General features: G+C 41.8%; 1 protein-coding gene across 1 annotated transcript in view; it reads right to left on the bottom strand.

Moving 5' to 3' along the window:
* Positions 1-14226, bottom strand: part of LARS2 (leucyl-tRNA synthetase 2, mitochondrial) — a 242795-nt gene that overhangs the window by 69852 nt on the left and 158717 nt on the right. Inside the window, 1 exon segment of the mRNA XM_030203605.1 lies at positions 8343-8446. Coding sequence (XP_030059465.1) covers positions 8343-8446 — 104 coding nt within the window.

Raw genomic sequence — 14226 nt, 5'->3', positions numbered from 1 at the left:
TGCGGTTCCAGTCAAGATGCTGAGTCTGGATCGAGTTGTGGTTCCAGTCAAGATGCTGAGCCTGGATCGAGTTGGAGTTCCAGTCAAGATGCTGAGTCTGGATCGAGTTGTAGTTCCAGTCAAGATGCTGAGTCTGGATCGAGTTGGAGTTCCAGTCAAGATGCTGAGTCTGGATCGAGTTGCAGTTCCAGGCAAGATGCTGAGTCTGGATCGAGTTGGTGTTCCAGGCAAGATGCTGAGTCTGGATCGAGTTGGAGTTCCAGGCAAGATGCTGAGTCTGGATCGAGTTGCAGTTCCAGTCAAGAGGCTGAGTCTGGGTCGAGTTGCAGTTCCAGTCAAGATGCTGAGTCTGGATCGAGTTGCAGTTCCAGTCAAGATGCTGAGTCTGGATCGAGTTGGAGTTCCAGGCAAGATGCTGAGTCTGGATCGAGTTGGAGTTCCAGGCAAGATGCTGAGTCTGGATCGAGTTGCGGTTCCAGTCAAGATGCTGAGTCTGGACCGAGTTGGGGTTCCAGTCAAGATGTTGAGTCTGGATCGAGTTGCAGTTCCAGTTACAATCAAGGGGTTGATTCCAGTCCGGGTCCAAATCCCGGCTCAGTTTTGGATGCCAACCCAGGTTTCAGTTCCAGATCTGCTTCTGTTCAGACTTCTAGTTCCTGTCAAGACTGGGATGCCACTTTGGGCCCCAGCCCAGCTTCTGATGTCAGCTGGGGTAGTGGCTTCAGCCTTGCTCTTGCCATTACACGGAATTGCCAAGAGGTCCAGGACATTGTGGGTTCCCTCTGGGAAGGGTTACTTTTGAATTTTGTTCCTCTTGATGCATCCATGTTCCTGAGGTTGCCCCGTGGTGATTCGAAGGAGCCTCCTGGTCACAGGTTCTACTTTTGTCTGCCAGTTTTGAACTTCCTTGTGACTTCCAGTCCAGTGATCTGTGTCTGGCTTTTGAGACCCATCAGGAGGTTTCACCATAGTTACCCCTGGACACCTGAACTCCTCAGGGAGACCGAGAGGGGGGTCTTGAGGAGGGGGTACTGTTACGTCTGTGGCCGTGACCACCCTCAGACTTACCCTGTTTCTGGGAGTCAGTGGCTGTGCTGGCTTCTGCTTGTCTCTGTGTCTGTCTCTGTCTTAGTTTCTCTCTGGCTCTGTGTGCTGATTGCCCTACTGAACCTCACCTGTGTGGGCTATGCCTTTTCCAAGATGGCTGCCGCCGACTCCTCTATGCCAGTATCCAAGATGGCTCCCGCTGGGCTGACTGCTCTGTGTGTCAAGCCTCTGTTTGGATGCAAGGTGATTGCTGCAGCTGTGTCTGTGGTGTGGGAGGGCTTTATTAATCACTTAGAGACTACAGCCCTGGCCTTTGCATTTCATCTAGGGCCCTGGTGTATAGAGTGCTCTGTACACTGTTTCAGTGTTTGCTCTGTGTGAGTTTCTATGTTTGACTAGCCAGCTTAGGCACCGTGTGGCTTGTTAGCCTGTGTATAGCTTTGCTAGTGCTCTGTGTTTGTTTAGACTAGCCAGCTTAGGCACCGTGTGGCTTGTTAGCCTGTGTATAGCTTTGCTAGTGCTCTGTGTTTGTTTAGACTAGCCAGCTTAGGCACCGTGTGGCTTGTTAGCCTGTGTATAGCTTTGCTAGTGCTGTGTTTGTTTAGACTAGCCAGCTTAGGCACCGTGTGGCTTGTTAGCCTGTGTATAGCTTTGCTAGTGCTCTGTGTTTGTTTAGACTAGCCAGCTTAGGCACCGTGTGGCTTGTTAGCTTGTGTATAGCTTTACTAGTGCTCTGTGTTTGTTTAGACTAGCCAGCTTAGGCACCGTGTGGCTTGTTAGCTTGTGTATAGCTTTGCTAGTGCTCTGTGTTTGTTTCCAGTGCATGACTTGTTAGCTTGGGCACAGCTTTGTTGTTAGCTGGTGTATAGCTTTCAAGTCTCCTGAGTGTGCTCTGTGTATGTTTCTTGTGTATGACTGGTTTGCCTGGGTATAGCGTTTCTATTAGCCTAGGTACAGTTTACTAGTCATTGTGTTTAAACCTGCCGACTGCCAGAACCTGGACAGTCCCTGCCTGTCGGCCTTGCCTGCACCTAGGTGCCAGGGGGCACTCCTGGATCTTCATTCCTGCTGTTCCTGCTTGCAAGTTCCAGTTCCGGGTTTTCCTGTAAGTCCTACCGGCTGCCAGAACCTTAGGGCTTAACCCTCGGGGAAAGGTGGTCAAGCGTAGGTGAAGCCTAGGTCCAGTGTGTTCCAGTCCAGCGGGTTTCACTCCTGTATGTTCCAGTCCTGTGGGGCCCTCCAGTGTGTTCCAGTCCAGTGGGCTCCACTCCAGTGCGCACCCGTCCGGTGCGTTTCTGTTCCGTGTATTCCAGTGTAGAACTCCAGTCCGGGGTTCTGGTCCAGTTTTGTCTCATCTCTACCTTGGAGGTGATCTTGCCTGCCACTGCCGCTCCACGGTAGTGGCCCATGGGCTCACGAACCCAGTGCTCCCGGGGAAGAAGCCTGACAGCATGCCAAGGTCCTCGAGCACGCGACAGTGCTCTTCAGTAGATTAGTCTACTGAGAAGACACTTCATCCTTTCTTTGATAGATGGACATGATCTCTGCTCAGCAGCTCTTGGAAAATAATTGCATGATCCAGGAAGACAAATGCTCTTGACACCAGCTGCACAGCCATGCGCTTGTCTGCAGGATGTGAGCTTCTCTGCTTTGGCCTTTACCTTCAACAGGGAGGACTGGCAAGAATACTACCTACGCACTTATCTGCTTTACCCTCTCCTCCCAAAGACATGAAGCCACTTTTGATTAGTTTGATGGGGTACCTAGCAGTATCATTTGTAAATGAGCAGCATTGGATAATGGTCAGTAGCTTGATATGTCTTAAATCTTGGCACCAGGCAGACAGCACACCTCTAGAGACATCATGGCTGGTCAGCAGCTCCCCCACCTGTCCCATGAGGGATTCAATCTGCAGACATTCTGCACACTGAACCAGTTGAGCTGAAATGTATCCAGGATTACTCCTAATTTTGGTACTTATTACAGATGTGGAAGTTTCTAAAATTTTTATTAAGAATACCTAAGTGAAAGGTTAATACAGACAATTCATGTTATGTATATGTGATATTTGTTTTATTTTAAAAATTGCACTTGTCATTGTTTAATTGTATTGTTTTGCTATATTATATTGTATCCTGCTCTATACTTTCTTCTAAGAGAAAATTATAAATTCTAATATTTAAATTATTAATGTTGGTTAACATTAGGCATCACAATCTACTAAGATCTCAACTTTTCTCCAGAACCAATAAAATTACTAAAATCCTGCACTTTCAAATGTGAGGACTGTATGTAAATATCAAAATTAGGTTTTTAAACTCACCCCTACCATGACCCAGAATACAACCATGACAAAGCCTTACCCTCACTTAGAACATTTTTTGGGCTTCAAGATTAACATTCAAGATCTGAGGTTTGTCCATGTTTACTTACCACAAGATTTACCCCCTTTTACAAAGCAGCACGGTAATGCCGACACAGCCCATTCAAAGTGAATGGGCTGTGTTGGCATTGCCATGTGGCTTTGTAAAAAAAGAGGAGGATGGTTAGTAAAGTGGTTGGAAACTAGTATACCTTTTAGTTGGGAGCAGGACTCCTTGAAGTACCTTGGTATCAGGCTGACAAGTACATGGGCTGCATTAAATCAGGCAAATTATGTTATACTGCTTATACAGATTCTAATAGACCTTGAAATCTGGACTAAACCAATGTTGTTCCGGATGGGAAAGATAGCTTCTATAAAAATGAATATTCTCCCATTTTTACTCTATGCATTCCAGGTACTTCTGATCCCAGAAGAAAATTCTGGTCTCTATTTGGCAGTGTGGTCTAGGGGTGCCCAATTTGTTTTCATACCATAGGGCTACCCAGTTGTGACCAGCCATAGAGTGGGCAATTTCTGCCCATAGAAAGCGATGGGAAGCAACAGAGCAGAGTTGAGGTGATCTCAACAGCTTGACCTATTTTGAGCTCATACAGATGGCACAAAATTATTCAAAGTTGTTAAATCACAGGTGGATTTTGAGAAATTGAAGAAGGACTTTACAAGACTGGAAGACTGGGCATCCAAATGGCAGATAAAGTTTAATGTGGAGAAGAGCAAAGTGATACACACTGGGAAGAATAACCTAAATTATGGCTATATGATGGCTAGGTTCTACATTGTGAGAAACCACTGAGGGATAAGATCTAGGTGTCATCATGGACAATATATTGAAATCTTCTGCTCAGCTTGTGGTGGAAGTAAAAAAAAACAAATAGAATGTTAGGAATTATTAGGAAAGGAATAGAGACAAACAAAGAATATCACAATGTCTTTGTATTGCTCTAGGTGCGACTGCACCTTGAGCACTGTGTGCAATTCTGATCACCATATCTCAGAACCACTACTTGTACAGATTACTTCCTCCGCCATGTCACAATTCTCTAGGATCATCTTCCTGGGAGACTTAAACCTACACTTGGAAAATGATGCAGACACCAATGTCCATAACTTCAAATCATTCCTGAAGGACTGCGAACTAACTACATTCTCTGAGAGTGCAACTCATGAAAAAGGACATATATTAGACTTCATGACGCCCTATCCTAGCTTGATTAGTTCATTCAAATGGAAGTCAGTACCATGTTCTGACCATTTCCAACTGGATTTCACCATTGATATCTGTATGTCAAGCTTAACTAGACACAAGTCATCCAAACTCATCTCCACCAGAGATAAAATCAACAAGGCCACTTTCTGGTCGGAGCTAACACATTCCCTCACTACCATATCTCCTACACATGGTTCGATCAAATTCCGCTGGGACACCAAGGTGAAAGCTATACTAGACAAAATTGCTCCATTTACCACTAAAAAGATCAAGACATCCAGAAATTCGCCATGGTTTACAGAGGAACTATCCATCCTAAAAAAAGGAATGTTGACACCTTGAAAAGCAACGGAGAAAGAACAAAGATACTACTGATAAATCCAAATGGAAGTCAGCCTTCCGAAGCTACAAAAATAAGGTAGCTGACTTTAAACGCCAATATTATAGCAGCCCAATAGGTCAAGATGATCTTGACAACAAAAAAACTTTTCTCCTTAGTTAAAACACTAGCTTCCACTAATAAGGGTGAACATTCACAGAAAACATGTCCCACCACCCAAGACCTCGCTGATTATTTCGCCAATAAGATCCTCCAAATTAGGTCTGAACAATCTACGGTTACTCCAACAGAGGAAAATAGCCCAATCTGTAGTTCAGCCTTAATTGCTGGAGATCCTACAACCTAAGGACTCAAAACTGATCAAAACTGGGAATCTTTTCAACTACTACCAGCTAGCTGAGGATGTAAGATTTTCAACAGTATTGGAAATGCTCCCTGGATCAATGCCCATAACACCTACTCAAATCGATCCCTATGGAAGCAGTAAACTGGTTACTCGATCTCAATGAGCTGTTAAAAACAGGTTCTCTTCCTCCTGATATGGGCAAATTTTCTCATTCCATTACTGAAGGGATCTGGGCTAGATGTAACATCGCCTGCAAACTACCGTCCAGTGGCAAGCATACCCCATTTTACTAAAGCATTAGAAACCTACATTAGTAAACAACTCTAGGTGCGTGGAAAAACTCTGGAAAATTTTTCTATTTTACACTGGCCACAATTTGGCTTCAGATCGACACACGGTATGGAAACATTACTGCTAGTTCTAACTACATATGTCAAACAACACCTATGCAAAGACAACCAAGTAATTCTTCTCCAATTCGACATATCGGCGGCAGTCGATGCAGTTGACCACACATTGCTACTTGAACGCCTGGATCAGAGAGGAATAACAGGGACTGTGCTCAAATGGTTCAGTGAATTCCTTTCAAATCGAAGCTATTCTGTCAAGCAAAACAACCAACTTTCCAACTACTGGTCTAATAACTGCAAGGTCCTGTAGGGATCTCCCCTCTCACTGATCCTGTTCAACCTCTTTATGTCATCCCTTGCCTCAATATGCCTGGGACTTAATGAACTACTATTATGCTACATGGATAACATCCTGCTTCTCTTACCAGTAATAGCATCAAACAAAGATCCAACTCAGTTTGTAGTGAATGGTATGACTGCTGTTAGCACCTAGGCCCTGACCAATAAACTGAAGCTGAATGCGCAAAAAACCAAGGTCCCGTTGTTCTGAAATCAGGGAGTTGAGGTCTCATCATCAATATCTTTGTCCAATGGTCAGAGCTTTACAGTTAAATCTGAAACCAGAGTATTAGGGGTCTTGCTTGATTCTTCAGTCACCTTCTCTTCCCATATTAATCAGCTATGGAAGAAAACACTATTCAAAATGAGACAGCTACATCTAGTCAGACTATTCTTCGACCATAAAGCCGTTGCACTACTAGTCCAAATGTTAGTCCTATCTCAATTGGATTACTGTAACTTCTATTTCTTGGTATTAAGTTTCAATATCAGAAAAACTGCAAATCATACAGAATACAACTGCAAGACTAATATACAGATTGAATAGATATACTAGCGTTTCAACTCATCTAAACAAACTGCACTGGCCTCCCATAGCAGAAAGACTCAGGTTCAAAGCTGATTGTTTCGTTTTTCAAAGCTTACAGGACTTCACCTCTGAACTGCTAAGACCGCTTCGCTATCTGGTCCAGTCTAACAGACTGAAACAACTAATGCTAGCATCACAATTTCAAATGACAATTCAAAATCAGAAAATTTTCAGCTCTCTATTTCCCGTGGAGTCAAAATATGGAACACTCTACCTATTCCCATCTGATGGGAACAGGATAAAAACCTTTCTCTTCCCAAAGACTGCTTCATTATAATCCATCATGACTTCCACTTCCATTATCTTTTCCTTTAATGTTTTTAGTCTCATGCAATACATCAGTGGTCTCTAATGTTTCTCCTTCCATACACTAACACTATCTGCGTTAGTCTCACCTAGAATGTAAACCGCACTGAACCCTAGAAAAGGGATATTAGAAGTATATAAGGATTGAATTGAACTGATTCACCATATTTCAAAAAAATATAGCAGAATTAGGAAAGGTACCAAAAAGGGTGACCAAAATGATTACCTAAAATTTCGTAAATCGTTGAAAGCATTTTATTTAGTTAATTCCTTCCCACTGTTGACCACTGTAATTCTCTTAGCTAGTTTGTTACTTTCAAATGAGTCATTCTGAGCTATGATGTTATATTTCTTAATGTATTTTACTTTTGTTTAATCCTTACTGTACTTTGTTTTAAAGTTTGATGTAAGCCACATTGAACCCGAATTTGTTTGGGATAATGAGGGGTATAAATGCTATAAATAAATAAAAGAATGGAATTCCTCTCATATGGGGAAAAGCTAAAGATTCAGAGTGGAGTGGAATGGGAAAATGTGAATTGTTTACTCTTTCAAAAAGTATAAATGGGTCATGCCATGAAGTTAAATAGTAATACATTTAAAACAAAAGGAGAAAACACATTTTCACTCAATGCATAGTTAAGCTCTGAAACTTGTTGCCAGAGGATGTGGCAAAAACAATTAATATAGTTGTGTTTAAAAAGGTTTGAACAAATTCCTGGAGAAAGTCTATACTATTACTAAGGTAGCCCTGAGCAAAGTCACTGCTTATCCCTTGAATTAAGTGGGCACTAGAGGTCTTTAGCGCCGGACTAGCGACTGCATTTACTACCACAGAATGTTCAGAGGCTTGGAGCATGGGAACTAATGAGTGCGTCGAAGAACAGTGCAATAAGCATGCTAATGTAGTCAAAAGCATACCGATGAGGTCATTTCCTATTCCTCTCCTATGCTCAGACAAAAGAGCTTTTCAGGGGTTCCGATGCCACAACCTTCTGTTTCATGTTGTACAACAGTTCTGCCAACAAGTGCCCTGCCTGGGTGAGTGCTGGACGGGCAATGGCTTTTCCTCTTCTCTCTGCCGGTCTCCACTCCTCGGCACAGACTCCTGCTCCTCAGTGTAACTAAGCATGTGCAAAAGAGCTGTGCCTGATGCAATACTCTTGAACGCATCAGCCAGGCACAATCCTCCCCCTTAACGCTTAACACTAACAGCGCACCTATATTTGCATACCATTAGCACTGAACATTAGGAAGTTGTTCCTGCTGCGCTGTTCCGTACAGCACCGGAGTTTTGAGCATTGGGCTCTTGGCTAGATGGACCTTTGGTCTGACTCAGTATGGCAATTCTTATTTTAATTAGACCAGGAAAATATGACAGGATTAACAGTAAGCAGATTACATCTTGTAATGTTTATAAAGAATAACTTACCGCTAAAATTAACTTCCTCACTCTTCAGATACTGACCAGTTGAACCTAGTTTGAAGGTTTTCGCTTTGATCAGGCCTTGAACTAAAAGCTTGTGAAATGGCTCCCTAGGATACAAGAAACAGAGGTGGAAAGCAGATATCAAAGGCAGAACTGTCAAAAAAATGTAAATGTACTTTAAAGGTTGCCTCAATTCTGTATTGAAAACAGGACTCTAGATTTTTGAGTAATTTGCTGCAGGCAAAAGATTAATGTATTTCATTAAACACTCCCTCCAGTAATTTTTTTCTGATTACCCATGCATTAAAATGTTTACCATTAGAATATCCTATTGACCATCTGCATGACAGAATACAGAGTATGCTTATAAAATTTGTAAAAACTATTTAGAAAATATTTGCAGCAACCATGGAGGACAGAATTAAATCCATGGATTTTGCCCTGATAGAACAATTATAAGGAAATGCACATTAACAGTGCAAGATGGGGCTTTCAGGTGAGATACTGTTGCAGGAATTACCACTATTGTTAGCAGAATCTGTGGTACTTCAGGAGTCAAACACCACACACCAGAATGAGAGAGAAGTCTTCTTTATTTGCCAGCAAACAAAGTAGGACATCAGCACTAGGTCTCTTCTTCTCTTTCTCAGCTCTCTGTGTCTTGTGGCTTCTGTCTCAGCTCCTTCTCTTCTTCTGACGTAAGCTGCTTCTGCTCTCAGTTATATAGGGTCCTACACCTCTCTAGCCCCCCCTTTCTCACCAGATGGTAAAGAATAGATTGATTACCCTGTCTTGAAATAATTATCTCTATACATTTACTCCAAAATATCAGTTACATAGGTTTGAGATATTTCCTAAACTGACCTATGACCTGGGGCCTCTCAAACTAGACAATGTGGCACCTATCTCTTGCATTTTATTATTATTTCTCATATTCAGATTCCCAATCAACTTCATACTAACTGGGTTCTGGCATTCATTAAGGGGTCAAGGGCCAAGGGGCCAGTCTTGCTTAATGGCACACAGGCATAGTTTGTTATTACTTTCAGGACCAGTCCTACACTTAGCTATTCATCAAGGAGAAGAGAGTTGACTTGTCCTGACCTCTTTCACCTATTAGTTTCATACACAAAACTAGCTAGGACTGTGGATAATTCAAACCAGATGATGACCTCTTAAACTGCAGACAATCTCACTTGAAAAGTCAGTCAAAGATGTAACACTGAATTGAAAAGATATTCTACATAGAAATAGAACTTATTAATTACACAGAATAAAACATATTCTAAAATAAGCAGAAATCAGAATTCCTTATAAGACAAAATCTAAATCATCAAGAATATCTAAATCTGAACTATCTTCTTCTAACCAGCATTCAATCTAATCCTTTAATCTGCCTGCAAAACTGTCCAGTATGCCTTGCTCATAATGGCCTCCAGATGTGGTAAATAATTACTTCTCTCTGACCTTTCTAACCTCTAGTCTAGCAAAAGCTAGACTTCTGAGTAAATTAAACCCAGATGGCATTCTTCCACTTTACAGGACTGAAAAGTTAAACACCAAATTAATATGATTTCTTTGCCCAAGCTGCCTCAATACTCCAGCTATAGGAGGAGAGTACTGGCTTGTTTTTAACTGAACCCCCTAAGGTGGTTGAAGAAAAGGTAGTATTTTAATTATCAAATATTTCCTTGTCATTGCTTTTGCCTGGATAAAAGTGTGATCCAATACTGATAAGTCAATCCCTGAATACACTGGTGAAACACAGTGGGGAAACAACAGGATGTTGTTAGCAAAACACTTTTAACTCAAAAAACAACTACCAACACTGGATATATAGAACCCCACAGGAGCCAACTTATCTGGGCTGCATGGTATTATTATGCTCACTGAGAGGTTCATCCGCGTCAAACAGAAATTTCTGTTTCAAAACAAGCTCTTTCCTCATGGATGCTGCTTCTATGTTAATCCTCCATTTTCTTTTGCTGATAGTCAAGCTTTGCTCATGGTGTCTCTAGCAATTTTTGCTTTCAGTTTCTTCTCCTCCAGGTGCACTCAGGGGACACGGGATGTTCAGGGAGAACTTATAACTTGATTTAGTATTAAATAGTTTGGGTATTCACTGTAAAAATATTAAAAATCACAAAAAGAGTGTGAACTTTTGGAGGATAAGCTATGATGTGTAGAGCTGTTCAGGTGAGTCGCTTTTTAGCAGTGTGACTTACTGAAATAAAGCTTGGCTGCAGGTGCAGCCAATACTGAATCCTCCTGTTCTTCTCTTTACATTAAATTCTAAGCATATGTTTTGTAGAGAGTCCTCTGTGAATATCCTGTTGTTTCCCACTGTGTTTCACCAGTGTATTCAGGGATTGACTTATCAGTATTAGGTTTAAACCTTGGCTCTCCCTTAGGGGATTCTTTTGCTAGAATTATTGATTGAATACAAGTGTGGCACCTCATTTACCTGCCCTTTTCAATAACTGTCTGGCTTGTTGCTGAGCTCTTTTAGCACTACTGCTGTGCACAGAACTTTCTGTAGTGAGCACAGTGCTTTTGGGTTTAGAAAAGGAGAAAACATTTAGAAAGAGTAAAACAAATTGAAAAGGAAAATGACTGACTAGGTAGCAATATTGTGAAGAGAGATCTAGGGAGTCACAGAGAAAAACTGAATGTGAATCAGTGATGTAGTGCTCTTTATACAGTCAGTTGAGTGCAAAAGATTAGGTACCCCTGGCCAATTGTATGTTCCAATGAATCCCTAAGTGAACAGAAGCTGACAATGTCTATATGGTATAAAGAGAAACATAACATCTTTTGGCAATTTTGCTGACTTTAACAGACTGAATACTGCAGGTGCAAAAGATAGGACACCCTTCCAGTTGATTCATTACTATAAAAAAAAAAAAAGCGGTTTGAAAGGCTCAAAATGTTTAGTGACTTGTTAGGTAGGTGAAAATCTCATAGCTGAACAAATACACTGACCCTTCTAATCTCTCAGCTTCTGATTTTTTCATGTATTTTCAACAGCTATGGGACTCCTCTAAACAGCTGTCTGAACATATGAAAATGAACTCTAACAAAGCATATGAAGGTTACAAAAACACACAAAACAAAACAAAACCTTTAATGCTTTCGGCTAGCAATTTCAACTATCAAACACTGCTACGAAATCGAACTGCCAAAGTCGAGGACCAAAAACATGTGATAAAACTATCCTAAAACTGGTTAGACTTGTAAAACGGAACCCACAAATCACTGCCAATGACCTGCTGAAAAGATTCGCTGCCACTGGAGTAGATGACCATAGTATTGCATGGCTCATGCAACAATTATCTGCATGGGAAAATTGTTAGAAAGAAACCTTTTTCTATGACCTCATCAGAAAATATTCATTATATGAAGTATGCCAAGAAAACCTTGATAAGCTTCAGTCATTTTTGAACAAAATACTTTGGACTGATAAGATAAAAATCGAACTACTAGGCATAATCACACAAGACAGATTTGGAGGGAAAAAAGGGTGAGGCATTTGAAGAGCAATTCGCCAACCATTAAGCACAAGGTATATCTATTATGCTTTAGGATTGTGTGGCAGACCATTGAATAGGAAATATTGTATGAGTGGCCAAAGAATGGATTTAAAAGAATGAATATAGCCTAAGACCTATTGGCTCACAGTCAATGAAGAAATCAAAGCTAAAAAGAGGTTATATATTTTATCAAGACAATCTGAAGTACAACTCAGAATCAACTATGAAGTACTCACATGAAAGAAAGATGAATGTATTGGAATGGCCTTTACAGTCCTCAGACTTGAGGAGATTTCAAATGTGCATTGCATGCAAGGAGACCCAAGAATATTTCTGAAATAGAAGAGTATTGCAAGGCAAAGTAGGAAAAAAATTCCAAAAGCAAGAACAGAAAGACTTTTACGTGGCTACAGGAAACATTTGAAAGCCGTTACTTCTGCCAGTCAGTCTCACAACGTACAGACTGAAAAGTGTGTCCAAACCTTTGCACCTGCCATATTTAATGTTTTCTTATTTTGAATCTATAAAAACAGGAAATAAGTGATTATGAATAAAAATTTGCAAAAAGATGCTGGGTTTCTGCAATCTGGGAAGGTTGCAAACAATCTGGTTTTAAGGATGTATCTATTTTGCATTATCAGTGTCACCATCCAGGTAGCCTACATAACACCATCCCTGTAGGGCAATGCCTTAGAATTTGCAGACTTTGTTCTCAACAGAATATGGGGCCTTTTTACAGAGCGGTGGTAAGCATAACACAGGCTTGCAGCTCGCTCTTCCAGGACTTCCGCCAGCCCAACACGGATGCCTGCAGTAGTCCCGCTCCAAGCGTGTGCCATTTCTGGGGGAAAAAGAAAACCCCTGGAAATGGCTTGCGCAGCAATACCCGGTGATAATCAGGCATTGCTGCTTGATGCCTGGTTACCGTCACGTTAGCATTGGAGCCCTTATCTCCACCTCAATCGGTGACGGTGTGCCGGGGGCTTTTTTACCCGCTGTGGTAAAAAGGGCACTGGTGTGTGAGAAAAAACAGCCCCCACCGCTAGAGCAAGGTCTTTTTCCCTGCAGCTTGGTAAAAGGACCTCTAAGTTTGTTAAACAGGCAAAAGAGATGTCAGAACGATTTTGGCAATGAGGATACCCTTCCAAGATTGTTTGTAGGGCTTATAAACGGGCAGATAATGTGCAATGTGAATGGTTATTACAACCAACCATCAAAGAACAGCTGAAAAGGATGACTTGTATTTTACCATATACCCAGTCACATAGGCGCCCCGTATAAGAGGCTTGGGGAGGCTATGCCTCCCCAGCCGAATCGTCGACTTCCGCTTGTGGTGCAGCCCACCCTCCCGCCCCGTGCATTTTCATCTTTTATTTCCGTGGCAGCGACGTCAATGAAGAAAAAGACTACAGGCTCGCCGCCAGCTTCTCCCTTCTCTCTGCTCTCGCGGAAACAGGAAATGCATCACGGGACACTGTGTGCAGAGAGAAGGGAGAAGCTGGCGGCGAGCCTGTAGTCTTTTTCTTCATTGACGTCGCTGCCACGGAGCGTATGGAGGTAAGCTCCGCCCCCTTTAGCCTCCCCAAACAGTTGGGCTACCGACCGTCTATGCCCAGTCAGTTATGCAGGTGGAAGACTTGGTTAGAAAACACTGGCATATTTTATCAGTTCATAGTCAATTTCAACAATCTCCACGATTTGCTTATACAAGAGGTAACAATTTGGGAGAAATTTTATCCGTATGTAGATAGCAATTATCATCTGGGGAACACCAGTTGGGTCATTATAAATGCAATGCTTGCACTTATTGCCAATATGCTTGGGAAACCCAATCAGTGATAATTCCACATACAACAGAAAAGTTTTTAACTTTGTTGCAATGCACAGAATATAATTCACAACAGGTTATTTATGGGATAAAATGTCCCTGCAATTTGTGGTACATGATAAGTGCATGATAGAACAACATCTAAGTAACCTGAGAGTTCAACAAACAGAAGAAGCCCCTCCCCCCGTTGCACACTGGATTGCGGCTCAGCACCAAGTATCACAGTTATAGTTTGTGGTGCTGTGCCAAATACAAAGACCCGGGGGTGGGGTGTTTGTGTGTGTGTGTGTGCAATATATCTGAATTACTGGTGTGTAAAGAGCAACGGTTTATCTTTAAACGGAAACCCGTGATACCACAGGATCTTAATAAGGAGGTAGATTGAATTTTTTGTCTGCTGAGACGGTGCATGCATCGGCATTTTTTTCAGCAGATGGCGGTTGAGGAGCGGCATTTTGGAGCGTTCAGTTTGCTGTGAATTTTATGAGTAGGGTAGCAAAAAGGTTTTACTGAATTTATCAAATAAAAA

This window comes from Microcaecilia unicolor, chromosome 1 (genome assembly GCF_901765095.1).
Source record: "Microcaecilia unicolor chromosome 1, aMicUni1.1, whole genome shotgun sequence".
Lineage (NCBI taxonomy): Eukaryota > Metazoa > Chordata > Amphibia > Gymnophiona > Siphonopidae > Microcaecilia > Microcaecilia unicolor.
Note: the sequence above shows the minus strand (reverse complement) of the source record. Positions and strands in the feature narration are given on the sequence as shown.